This window comes from Amblyomma maculatum, chromosome 11 (genome assembly GCF_055883805.1).
Source record: "Amblyomma maculatum isolate TAMU_Amacu chromosome 11, ASM5588380v1, whole genome shotgun sequence".
Classification (NCBI taxonomy): Eukaryota; Metazoa; Arthropoda; class Arachnida; order Ixodida; family Ixodidae; genus Amblyomma; species Amblyomma maculatum.
Genome location: NC_139354.1, coordinates 31,362,925 through 31,376,661, shown reverse-complemented (window position 1 = coordinate 31,376,661; position 13,737 = coordinate 31,362,925). Strand labels below are relative to the sequence as shown.

The 13,737-nt window shown below is 44.8% G+C and overlaps 1 protein-coding gene across 1 annotated transcript; it reads left to right on the top strand.

The window, feature by feature from the left end:
- The first annotated feature begins 4,631 nt into the window (after positions 1-4,631).
- On the top strand, positions 4,632-13,299 carry LOC146173373 (uncharacterized). Its single transcript, XM_084585184.1, has 4 exons — positions 4,632-5,441; positions 7,989-8,057; positions 8,195-8,284; positions 13,058-13,299. Exons 1-4 carry the CDS (start codon positions 4,632-4,634, stop codon positions 13,133-13,135), a joined length of 1,047 nt encoding a protein of 348 aa, XP_084441310.1. The 3' UTR covers positions 13,136-13,299.
- The last annotated feature ends 438 nt before the right edge of the window (positions 13,300-13,737 follow it).

Genomic DNA, 13,737 nt, shown 5'->3' with positions numbered 1-13,737 from the left:
ACAACACGTCCATTGCTTTGATACGTTGCTATTTGGATTTTTTGTATTTCGGTCATTAAAACAAATTTGGTAACATGAATTATGCGGATTTTATATTGTTTTCTTTAGGGTGAAGACCGTTCTATTCAGTTCTAAATAAAGTTTAAAGCAACTGACCGATTGTTTGTTTGTTTGTTTGTTTTTTGTTTGTTGAAATGTATAAAGTCTATGCGGCCCTTTACTCTATCGAAGTTCAAGGAATTCTCGCAGAATAGAAAAAATATCAAGTAATGAGAGAATGCGCCTTCATATTTAAGAGTTCTCAGCCGCGATTTGAGCAAATGAAACGTGAGCCCTGGCTATGCCCAGGTGAGCGGCCACCGCTCACTTCGGTCGGCTAGACTATGATACAAATAAAGAATGCGCACAATATCTTAAGTTTTGCGCCTTCATTGCTTTTTCATCCTCATTTAATTTGTCATTGGGACCGGCACAAAGACACCCCTTATCTGAAATGGGGGTCGTTGGATTACGCACCTTTCATCGCAGATTGCGGCGCCCGTTTCTCATGTAATAGCTTGGCATTAATTGATTCTCCTCTTAATGCGGTTCAAATGCTTTCCCATTATATTGATTAACGTGACTGTCGTAAGGGACCCCAATCCACTCCGCCGTAAAGCCGTTTCTTTCCTGTGCGTTTGTCCGGTCCTCATCAGCATGCATCGGGCAGGTGGTAGTTTTAACGTGACACATCCACCTCCATGCCTAGGACATACCACTGGACAGCCAAAAGATCACCTGCTAGAAACATTTCCGTGATTTCTTGCCATGTATGCGTTGTATACGTATATATACGCAGTCAGGTCAAGTTGAGTCAACAGAGGTGACGAGTTAACTCTTCTGAAGGGAGTAGGTTAAATCATTGACAAAATATACGCTCTAGAGCCGGGATGGTGTAGACACCAATTAACCGGGGTCGTCAAGATGGCTTTGCTTAGCCCGACGCTAGATCTACCCGGTTCCGTCGGGTTCATGTAAACTGAAGTATATGTGACGCTGCCTAATAGGATTTTGTTTCTATTCAGACATACGAGGCTCTCTTGTTATTCTACAAAAATATTTCCTTGTTCCCATTTTGTTGAGCGAAAACAGTAAAGCTTCACGGTGCACGCGACACTTCAATTCATCATCTCCATCTTGTCTGAAAATTCCTCGTCAAACCACCTTTCGTCAAACAAAAAGAAGCACGTAAAGGCTGCCGAGCTTACCTTAGGGTTTCAAACTCGATTTGAACGACTTCAAGCCGCTATGTCCCTTACTTCGCACTCAATAGCCACCTTGGCGATCGATCGCTCGCCGGCCTTTATCTCAGCGGGATACGCATCGGCTTTTCCATTCGATGCGCTCTGAATCGACACGCGACTGGCAATCACTTGCTCGCCGTTGCATGTGTTACAAGCGGAGTGCATCAAAGCTTATTTGCGACGGAGTAGCATGCTTCCCTGCCCCTTCGGACGTGTATCGATCGCATTTGGCCCGCTTCTTGTGGAGGGGGCTATCCTTATTTTGGAAGCAGAACCAGCCGAGATATTCTGTGTTTTGGTGTTTGATTGATCGTTTCACTTTTTTCCTCTGTGAAGAAAAGGCAAACAAAACAAAAGCGCTCTCTCGTCTGCACAGCCGCTTTTCGTACAGCTCCATCTCTCTCGAGTGCGAAGGTGAGTAAAGGCTTGGTTGTCATCGATCAAAACTCGTGGGAAATTGAGTGAGCAGAGGGGTATCGTATAATTATGAGTCTTTCTCGTGCATACCAACAAGGCCTGACGGTAAAGGTGGGATACATAGGCCTGCCTCCAAAACATGAAAACTCTTTCTACTCGCCTGTCTGAATGAAATTCAGAGTAGCACATGCAGCTATACTTAACAACCTCCACGCAATAAATCCCGGTCCGAGGACTTTTAACTACGTAAGGGATTTTCTCACAGGTCGAACAGCCGAACTAAATATTGGGACCCTCAAATCTAACACTATATCACTTGGCAGCCTCGGCACCCCACAGGGGTCGTGCTGTCCCCCTTCGTCATTAACTTATCCCTCCTATCACTCCCCTGTGGAACTCAACCGTACACCCAATTTGTCCCATACGCTATACGCCGACGACATAACGCTGTGGGTCCCATCAGAAAATTACGCAGAAATAGGAGAAACCCTACAACTAGCAGTGGACACCGTTATCGAATGCGGACTTTTGGACTTCTTCACATGCGTAGTAAACTAGGCACAGGGGGCCATACCCAAATCCGGATGCACGTTAAGGGACAACTTATCCCGGGGGTGTCCGTCATACGGGCTCTTGGAATTTGTATCCAGAACAACGGTCTAAACACAGAGTCCCTCAATCACTGCAAGCCTGGTGTCTCTCAGAAAGTATGTCTCATACGTCGAATTGCTAACCGGTGTCCGGGTATGAAGAAAACGGATCTTGTCCACCTAGTCCAAGCTCTTGTCATTAGTAGAATTACGTCTACACGCTACCATACCTCAAACTTAACGTAGCAGAAACACAACGTGTCCATTGCCTGATCAGACGGGCGTTCAAGTCTGCACTCGATCTCCCCATAAATACCTCCACTGAGCGCTTCAGTGCCATCGCAGTCCACAACGCTCTTGGCGAGCTTGTAGAGGCCCACCTCACCTCTCAATATGAACAGCTAACCCACACACTGGCCGGACGCTTTATCCTTCACGCCCTCTCAATCGGTTACCCGCAACAAGGCAGGACAAAATATCACTTCCAATGAACCTGCGAACTCACTTGAAAATCCTACCTCTCCCGAACAATATGCACCCTGAGAAGCGGACGGAACAACGGACACATGAAACCGACGAAGAGTGTGCCGCCGGATTTCAGAAACGCCGTGAGAGGTGTGCAGCTAAGCGTACCGCTTCTACTTCTGAGTGTGATGACTCCGAGGCTAGCTGCTCGTGTTCCCAGTGTGAGCCTTCTTCTGCAGAGCCTCGGCTTACCAAACAGGAATATTGGCTTGGACTTGGTGCTCCAAAGATCTACACCAGAGACAACCTACAAAATCGACAAAGTAGAGACCAAGTCCCACTACTTTACCGACCATAAGAGTGCATTCATTGGGATTAATAAACAAGCTATATAAACTATACTTTGTCTGCTTTCCTCCTGCATCGAAAAGCGGCCGCCAGAATTCGCTTCCGATTCCTTGGGTACTGCAATCAAGCGTCCGAACCACTGCGCCACCGCACTGAGGCTCAGTGAATTGGTGGCTGCGCTGATGTCAAAAGATATTGCGAATAAAACGCAATCTTTTGTATGCTTAGAACAGCCACGAGGTTCAAGCCGCTTCGGCAACAGAATGGAAATTTTGCATCTGATCGCGATAACTTTATTTTACCGCAGATATCACAGGCTTTAATAAGTAACAATACTATTCTCACGTGCTCTTGAGAGCCAGTCTCAGTGCAATCGATCGAAAAGAAAAAACTACGGATGTGTTTCTCGGCGAATAGCGGAATCGTTCAATAAATAGCAGTCAGCAGGTACGGAACAATAGAGCGATGATTATGAGGAGACCTACGGTCTCGCGCTCACCGCCCACTACCTAATCAATAAGCGAGCATTCAGCAAGGAAATTGAGTGCCTCGAAACGAAAATAATAGACGTTTGTACTGCTGTATAGAATATTAACGGCACCGTGAAAGCAATCCATGCTACTTTGAGAAACACAGCATACCCTCGTCATCCGCGCGTGCTATAGGGTAAGTCTCACCTTTACGCCATCAAAAGGAAGAATCAGTCAGCGCTGTCACCGAAGACATCACAACAATATTTGAGGCTCTTTTTGGTCTGAAATTTGACCCGTCCAGTTTGGTTTTGCCGACACTGTGACATTTGCAACTGATCGAACAGGCATTTTATTATTATCGTGATTCTCTTTTTACTTGGCATTATCGTGTGAATAATGCATCAAGCCTCAGTATGTAAACGCCTACAAGAGCCACATTGTTGACTGCAGGCAGAGAATTTCAGCCTTCGCTATTCAACGTGGGAAGAGCTCTGTCAGTCATTGAAACAAGCTTCTTAAAACGGGTTTCTTTCAGGCACAGCTAATTTGTTCATTGCATTGCGAGACCATATCCGCCAGTCCCCAAGTATCACTCATTCGACTAACCCTTGCCTTTTATTTTAGCGGACGTAGTTAAACATATCGTACGGCCTTATAACATTATTTATCGGCACCGACTACAGTAACCTTGTTTAAGATTGCTGCTACTTGCTAGGAAAGTAAATGGCATTTAACTCACTCTGTTTAATGCCTCAGTAAGATGTACCTCACAATCACTTAGGCTGCAACGAATTCGCTGCATTCAGGAACAATAAAGTTTAAAGTACATTTTGTTCCGCGTATTAAACTTTCGGTGATCGTGGGGTCGTTCTATCCTGCTACAGCCTTTCCGTAGAATACTGATGGATACTAGAAGGTCCGTCGCTTTCCAAGGCTTTCGCGTTATGTTTTTCTTCGCAAAGATAGCTGGCTGGCCCTTTCTAGGTGACATCTACGAAAGAAAGGCGCCGGAGAATTATAGGCTGTGCGTTTTAATTCGAAAGCTGCTCCGCTCTATGTACTCGCTTCTCTGCGCCATACTATTCTGTTGTGTTCCTGGCACCTGCGTTGTAGTTCTGCTTTGGTTTCGGACACCTTTGAATCAGGTAGATGTCGCCACTCGATATGGCACCTATTTCGTGGTCTACAGCCAGGCAATCTTGAATTTTCTAGTCCTCGTCGGCAGGCGCGGCCAACTCAGCGACATTGTTCATACTGCTGCCGCTCTCGAAGCTAACCTCTTGGGACGTTTGGGAAGCATACGTCGACGTCTCTGGAAAGTCTCTCTAGTCTGTCTTTGCTACACCTTGGCTGACGCCCTCAAGTATGTTGTGGTGTATAGAGACCACGTCAAGGTGGCCTACATTTTGCTGCATGACAACAGCGAACACGTCAAGCGTCTCTTCGTGCCGGCGTATATTGCGAGCTGCTTCCTACTTTCAGCCTGGTACAACGTTGTCATCTGGCAGATTGTGTACTTCTCGTCCCTTTTCCGGGAGTATTTCGCTGCTTTGGGAAATCGACTGGAAGCAGAGTTAGCTGCCGAGTCGATATTGCCTGGTGGTCTGGCGAAAGGTTTGGCCTGCGAGAGCGCGCGCATCAGCCTGGTTGAATTTGAAAGGCTCTTGGCGAAGACGAACAGCTTCATAGGAGTCCAAGCATTATGGTACTACGCAGGCAGCGTGCTGTTCTTGTGTGCCGAACTGTATGATGCGATCACATCCAGTAGAGACGTTGGCGAGCAAGCGTCCAAATGGACTTGCATTATCATGATGGCTGCGGGCGTAGCCCTATCGACGACAGCTGCAAGTCTTGTATCCGATGAGGTAAGTCAAATAGATATCAAAAGTAATAAAAGACTGCTAGATATAATTTTTCAATACCAACCGTGTTCCATGCTGCAGTCTCCGATCAAGGGAAGGGAGTATGATTGCGGATCCCATAGATATCATACTCGTTGCACAGCCGTAGTATAACGTCATCAGTGTGCGTATCTGGAATATCTTACCAAGGCTCTTATATGTAAAAACCTTGCTTTCTTTACTGAAACCAGTGCGATCCGAATGCAAAACGCTTGATTTTTTCTTTCTGAACGCATATAACTCTTTTAATCGTTAACGCACAAAAAATGATTGCTATATATAAGTTATGACTAATAACACCTCAACCCAAACATACAGTGGATAAGCGAATTCTATTTTTTAACTATTTTGTGTCGAAATAGACATATCTCTATCATTTTTTTCGTATAGAGCTATCGATTATTTCATTAATTATAAACCTAGTTTCTTAACCTTAACGTTGTAATAAAACTACTGATAATTCGCATTTCTTTTCAAAGTTTTGCAAACTCCAACTCATCTTAGAGTTGTTGACATGCATTCAGTGTCTTGTTTAGAAAGGATACTTGCTCTATGAAAGAACAATTTATGCTATTAACGTTTACAGTTGGATCATATTATGTGGCCAGAAACTGAACGGCGAAAGTATGCAGAAGGCGTTAAACACTCCGATGATAACGCTCGCCGGTCTATTGAACAGCCACGTAAAACTCGAGCTTGTAATGGCGTCATGTAGTTGTCTCTCTTATAAGCCATGCATGCTCCGCTTCTATTTGACGTTTTCTCCGACAGTCTCCTTTGTAGTAAACGGTTCATTTTTCTTGCCCTAATTCGTCAACAAATAAAAAATAAATTTTAAGGCCTTAATTTAGCCCACTTGTTTTACATTACAACCAGGCGCCTAATACAATTATCCTTATAAGTATACCCTACTGAAAAACCAAAAGTTCTACGGGGCAATAACCTCATAAAATATCCTTTATTCGCATAGGGTCTCAAACGGTGCACATCATTATCATAAAATATTGTACATAATTTATGATAATGTACAAGAAACTATGAGAACGTATGCAATTATATGCGACATGTACCTGATTTCTTATGTAAATTGAGTGAGATTGTGTGAGAAAATGTGAGGTTATTGCCCCTTACAGTTTTTTCAATAGAGTACCCTTAATGTTTATTTTTCTTTTGGCCAACGCAGCTACTTTTCAGCGAGTGGGGCTTCTATTATTTGGGAGAAAAGGAGGAAAGACAAGTAAATCTTATGCCGAGCTTAATAAGACGGCTCTCTGCAACCTGTGACGCTACATGACCATTCCAGTGACGTCGACCTTATGTAAAATCTCGCGATGATACGTGACCGGTCACCTCACGTTGCCAACGGAGCCACATGATGTGTAGATACCGCAAGCAATGACATCCCTCATACCACTAGTGAGCCGCGAGCAGCTGAGCGGTAAAAAGCAACAGGAGCGAGAGCATCCAAGCCCCTTTTTTTCCTTTCTTTGTTCGAAGACTCGCCATGTGGCATAGAATGGGGATGTGTGTAACTTAAAGAAGTAAGTTATGGAGTCTATTGTCTTCAAAAAAACAGGAGCAAGCTCAGGCTCTTAATGCGGTCCATTAGCCACAAGTGCATGTTTTCCTCCCTTGTAGCCGACAGACTGACCTCTTGTAGTCGTCCTTATTTTTGATGGCTGCATCCCTGGGCATATCCATAAAAGATCCACCTCGGCCGTCTTGGGCACTTTGGGCACTGCATCTTCTTGGGAGGCCCATCGACACATCACCGACGGGGTAAGGGCCGCAGAGCCCTACTCCTTGTAAGGGACACCCTCCATTCTCGTTAGGTTATGACGGAGGGGGTGAGTGCACGGGAGGATCAGGACACGTGCATGTTCCTTATAACAGGTGCCAAGATTAGGAGAGCAGAGCGGGGATCAAATGGGAGACTTGAGGATGAGGCACTCGGGTTAGGGGCTTGGTGAGTAAGGGTGTCTATTTTTTTATGATCAATGTTATAGCGTCTTCTTGTATCCAAATTATCTGAGCGCGTTTTGTTCCCCAAGCACCTCTTTCCGGAGAATTATTCGCTGTGAGTCAGTAATATTTCCAGACTGCCCCCATATATGTCTATGCATGCGGGCTTGGCAAACTTTTCTTTATTTTTTCTACTGCTTATGCTAATTTCTGTATATATCTATTGGTGTAGGAAGGGCCCTATTATATATCTTTTGTTCCCCACTATAATTCCTGTTCATAAGTACTACACTTTCCCCATGCCCTAACTACGTTTTTAGCCATGCACCCTGCGCAGAAGCTCGGCTTTCTCTCTTTTTCGACTTTAGGGTTTGATGTGCTAAAAATGTTAATTACATCATACATGCCGAATAATGTGCAAACTTACCAGGAGCAAGTTTGGTATGATCAAACACTTAAATTTTACAACTGTCTTTTTCTCCTGGATTTATACTTATAGTATTCTGTATTTTGCAAAGCTAAGAGGTATACTCAGCATTTTCTTTTCAGGTGGCCCGCATTCCGAGCATCATACAAGCAGCCAAATTTGGAGACCTTTCTGACGCAGCTACACACAGGGTATGTTCGCACGAAGTATATATAACAAGAAGACTTCATTTGTGGCTAAACCTCAACGTCATAATCAACCAAGCAGAGCAGTCACCTCCACAAATGTGGTTAATGTTTATTTAGTTCGTTTTGTATTGATGTTTCAGATGCATATATTGGTGTTAACTGCCGAAGACTTGCAAGGGTGCTTGACTGGCTGCGGAATGTTCGTGATAGACCTTCCCATTATTGTTACCGTGAGTATATACTTGCTTTCTTTTATTTGCAACAACTCGCGATTAGTCATTGCGCCAAAAGCACGCTGCCCACTTAAGGGTATAAGCCTCAATACAGCTTCCTTCCGAGTATCATCAGTCTCAAGAACGTCCGAGAGCACTGCGAATCTGCAATGGACTAATGCGAAAGCCTCAACATTGCTGCAGCAAGCGATACATCGCGCGCCCCTTTTATAGCTTTTTTCTAAAAGGCCAGGGTTCGTGCCGCATAGTCGAAATGTCCTTCCTTCGGAGCGCATTCACTGCAGTACTCCTGCAAAGGCGAGGGTGGCGGTACGGCGTCGCTAATGTGGCGTGGCGTTCTCATGCAAATTGACTGTCACGTGACCATAGCCGAGTGAATGTTTCATGCCACTACTGTCACGTGACATTTTCATGTGATACTGTCATAGCCACGTGACATTTCCATGCAACTTGACTGCCACGTGACTTTGTCACGTGATACTCTGATAGTAACATGACTTTCATGCAATTTGACTTTCCTATGACTGTCCAGTGCTACCCTCATTGCCACGTGACTTTGTGAGGTGATTCTCTCATACTCAAGTCATATTGATTGATATGTAATTAATGTCATTAATTATTGACACAACTGATCATGGCTTAGCACTAATGACAATGACTGTATTGAATAATCACTGTCTTTATATACTTCACCATCTTACTCTTCGGATCATGACAGGGTATGTCATTTACAGTGCGATAGCCTTGTAAGGCTTTTGCCTTAATAATTTTGTGAAGCATAGTTATACGTGTTTTCTATCTAGTTGGTATCATCCCAGAGCATGACAATCTGCTTTTATCAAGAGAAACATCTGCGACAGTTAAGCTTGTGGCTTCAAATGAACAACTCCGAAATAACAGGATTTGCTGTATGGTTTGGCTACATACTCCGTCATAATCGCCCTCGGAGTTACGCATGGCTGGGCCTGATCACCTCTCACACTTTGGCTCTCGATCATAGGTAGAAAACTGATGTTAATGTCGGTTTTGACTCCTGCAGTACATCAGGTAATTGAACTAGTGATGTTCAAACACTGCGTGACACACTAGCTCCTGGTTTAATGAATGATGCGGCCTTGATAATGACTCCCGTTTGGGCACGTGTATTGCTTTACATTCAATTGCTAATCGAAAGTTATCACGTAATAAAATCTACCCGATATAGATGTGAGGCCCTACTTTAACCAAGAGGTTACAGCCTACTTGCGTGGCTAGGAGCGGCATGTCTAATTAGGGATCCTAGTTTCCTGAGGATAGACTCTGATCTCATCCTCCCATCTTAAAAGTGAAGCCTTAGCTGGCAGCGCCTGCTGACGCGGCATGTAATGTGGTCTTGTGATGTCACAGAACCGGACGACTATAGTCACGTGGATTACCATATGTCACTTGAGGACTATCACTCTATAGAAGCCGGCCTGCGGTGATTCCCTCACAGTGCCAACGCTCGATGGTTTCATAGAATGGAGATTTAAAGATGTCACTTTAAAATTCGATAACTCTTACAATGCAGCCTTACTCTGTCATCTTCCACGGGAACAATACTTTGCCCAATCGAGCTATATAGTCTTCAAAATTATCAGGTTTTAACGAATTATATTTAGTCTCTAACCATGCGAGGAGCCAAGCATGCACTTTCTGTGAGGCAGTGATGTTGGCCGAAACATGTAAATCATCGTGATATCCCCTTTTACATGGGCAGTGGTTGTAATGTTGACCGGATGTTCAACTTGTTTCTGTGTCAGTCCTAGGAGCTTCGATCAAACGTCCACACATTGGGCGGAGCAGCTGTATAACATCTCTCAACGCAAAAAGCGAGCTCCAAGGAACGTGTACTAAGTAGACAAACTCTGGATAATTCTGCACGCAAGTGATTATTATTTTCCACAAAGTCTGATGGAGCAAAATAAGCACACTTACGACTATATCAAACCATCTTGGAATGCTACTTCGTCCGAAGTTATCCTCTTCTTAACTATATGTTCCATTCTCTCTTTTTTAATTTTTTTCTGATCTTAATATGAGCCATCTGACTGAACATGAGCGTTTTTTGTATGAATTTGTTTAAAAATAAGAGACAATATATCATTCTTATATGCTGACTTGACGCGACCATATCCCCTTGAAGACATTAGTTGCGGTTTAGCTCTGTTTAACTCCAATTGAATTGCGAAAGCAACGGCGGAAGCTTCTTTTGCCTGCTACATTATTCCTCTATCACGCCCTATCAGTGTAAGATGCTACATTATTGGGGACTCTTAAGCTCATCCTTTCAGGGTATGACGCGAGAACGTAAGCTACCAGCCCACATATAAAGTCACGCTTCAACCAAGCCATATGGACGTGCCTGCGTGTTGTAGGGGTAACGAGAATGCAAACGGTTCTGGTAGGCTGATTCTGATATCACCCTCCCATATGAAAGAGCGACCCGAGTTGGCAGCTCCTGTCCGTGGCATAGGGGTAAAGTGAATGCAAATATGTCATGGCAGGCTGATCTTTTTTATGAGGAGACCATAGATACGCCTCTTCACAGCGTAGCTATGCCTCTTCACGACGTAGCTGCCTCTTCACGGCGTAACTGCGGCCACCTGAGGTCTCGCTTTGGCTGTCGTAGTATTGCTCTCGCATTAGTATTAGTAATCCCACAATTTCCACTAGGTGCATTGCCAAGAAATTCAATCAAAATGTTAAATAATGCGCGCCTGACAACAACGCCAATTCAAACAACCGCCAAATGTAGTTGAGGCTATTGTTGGTGTCGTGTTGCTTTCTGTTCTCTGTAAGCGCAAGCCATCCCAACAAAGGCGCCCTTTGGGACAAAAGTAGACCTGTGCAACAGGACCCAACGCCGGTGTTGTGGCTTGTCGTCACTTCCAACATCGGTGCACTGGACATAACTGCATATTCGAGCAATTAGGCAGCTTGCAGGCATTTGCTGACGACAACGACAAACGAAGGCAGAAACAGGAAGATGGTTGAAGCTCTCTCCTTCCGTAGTGTGCGTTTTCCTGCTGCAGGGACGTAAACAGCCCGGGATACATTTTACTACGCCCACATGTACCGACAAGCACTACCAGTTAATGTGGGATAAGTTTACTGTGATAACCTTTTCCACGACGTGGAAATGCTGACGTGCTCTCATTGGCGCATAAAAACGTGACTCCAGCACATAATAACTTAGCACTGTGTTACACGCGCATGGTGTTATGTAACATTCTTATAAAAGCAGCATGCGATGTCTTCTATCATACGATTTTGTATGCTTTTCACTTGTGAGCTTAAAATCACTTTATATAATAAATGCTATAAGTCAGTGCTACGCTTTGATGTTTATTGCATTTACTTCATCGGGAGAGAGTAAAGGTTCGGAAAGCATTTCTTTTCTTCTTTTCGAATTGCTTTTTGCGCTATTCTGAATGATAGAAAGACAATGCTCTCCGAGCAGCAGAAGAAACTGAAGTTTATATAACACAAACAAATTAACGTTACAGAAGGGTATATATAAAATATAGAAGCTGGCACGCTCCACATGACTCGGAGCGTGCCAGCTTCTCCACACATGACTCGGACCCCGCCGGGGTGGCGCAGTGGTTACGGTGCTCGACTACTGTTCCCGACGACGCGGGATCGAATCCCGGCCTCGGCGGCAGCTTTTCGATGGAGGCGAAAAGCAAGGCGCCCGTGTGCTGTGCGATGTCAGTGCACGTTAAAGAACCCCAGGTGGTCGAAATTACCGGAGTCCTCCACTACAGCGTCTCTCATAGCCTGAGTTGCTTTGGGACGTTAAACCCCACAAACCATCAACCAACATGACTCGGGATCCCAGCTGTATCACCCTGGTTTGTCCAAACCCGGGGTTTGTCTGATTACTCTGTCGAAGCCTGGCCGGAAACAAACTACCTCGGCGCGGCGCCCTTTAAGTAACCTAGTTCTAAATTTCATCAGCACTGAGAGAGAGCGCAAGCACTGTGGCGTGTGTGACGCTGTGCTCCTGTCCCCTGGTCAACTAGAATGTAACGGAGTATTTGGGAAACTAAGATCAGCGTGCAGTGATTCTTCTCAGTTCAGTTCAGTTCAGGCGTTCAGTCGTGTCCGACTCTTCGTGACCCTATGGACCATGTCACGCCACGCTTTCCGGTCTCTCACTATCTTCTTAACATCACATAGCTTCATCTGCAATGCCTCGAGAATGCCATCTAACCATCGCGTTCGCTGCCTACCCCTTCTCCGGCGACCCTCAACCTTTCCCAACATCAAATCTTTCTCCAGCGACTCCTCTCTTCTCATCAGATGACCAAAGTAGCTGAGCTTTAACTTTAGAATTTGACCCTCCAATGAGCAGTCAGGGTTTATGGTCGACAATATCGACTGATTTGATCTTTTGGCAGTCCAAGGAACTCTTAAGAGTCTTCGCCAGCAAGTGATTCTTCTAAGGCGCTATAAAAGAAGAGCGGCAGGGTCATGGTCTCGAATAGGGGCGCGACGAACCTGCCTCCTCACCCATTACGGAACTCTCTCGTGGCTTCTGCAATGGTTGGGCTAGGAAGGGCTGAGTTGCGCGGGAAAGCGCAAATTTGAGAGCACTGCCTACGTGAGACTTCTCAAGATTTTCTTTTTGTGCTGCTTTCTTCAACGGGTGCGCAGAAACGGTTCTAAAATGTCCACTGCGGCCTTACGATCCATTTGACCTGTTTAAAGAACGACGTGCTCATTGCTTTTTGTTTTCTTTTACAGGTTGTGGGGGCCGTCATCACGTACACCATTGTGCTCGTGCAGAGCAACCAAAGTGTCACGGAAGACAAATGCTCCTAATTGCCAGCCGCTGCTGCTTTGAAATTACTGTGGTCTACTCAGGATTTAAGTACGCGCGTAGAGAAATTCTCGGTCAGGGCAGACTGCTGAAAAACGGAATAAAAGCATAACCCGAGGGCTGACTTACTTCACTTCGGAATACTGCAATAAATGTGGCAGCATAACAGCACTGCATATATTTAGTGCTGTTAGTTCATCTGCAACCAGACCGATATTATCCCAATAACGTTTAATGCCCTGTTCGGCAGAGAATCCGGCATCGGTGTCAGCGTTGGCGTTGTATTCCCCATAATTTGTGTTTGTACAGACACTACTGGCAATGTGTGGCATATAGCTAGGCCAACGTCAATAGCATCAGCCAAAGTTCAGCTTTGTTAATAAAGACTTCCGCTTCTCACCATCGCAAGGCTTGCTCTTGCAGTACTCCTTCCAAAGAGGTGTTTGTCCTTTGGTTATATTGTACAAGGGCAGCATTAGAAAGCCTTAAAATTATGATAACACTAAATATAATTAAAACATCAGTATTCTATCTAAGCATTGATGCTGTCCGAAGCAACCCAACATCCAGAATTCACACGCTTGCTTCGTTAACAAGATGTTTT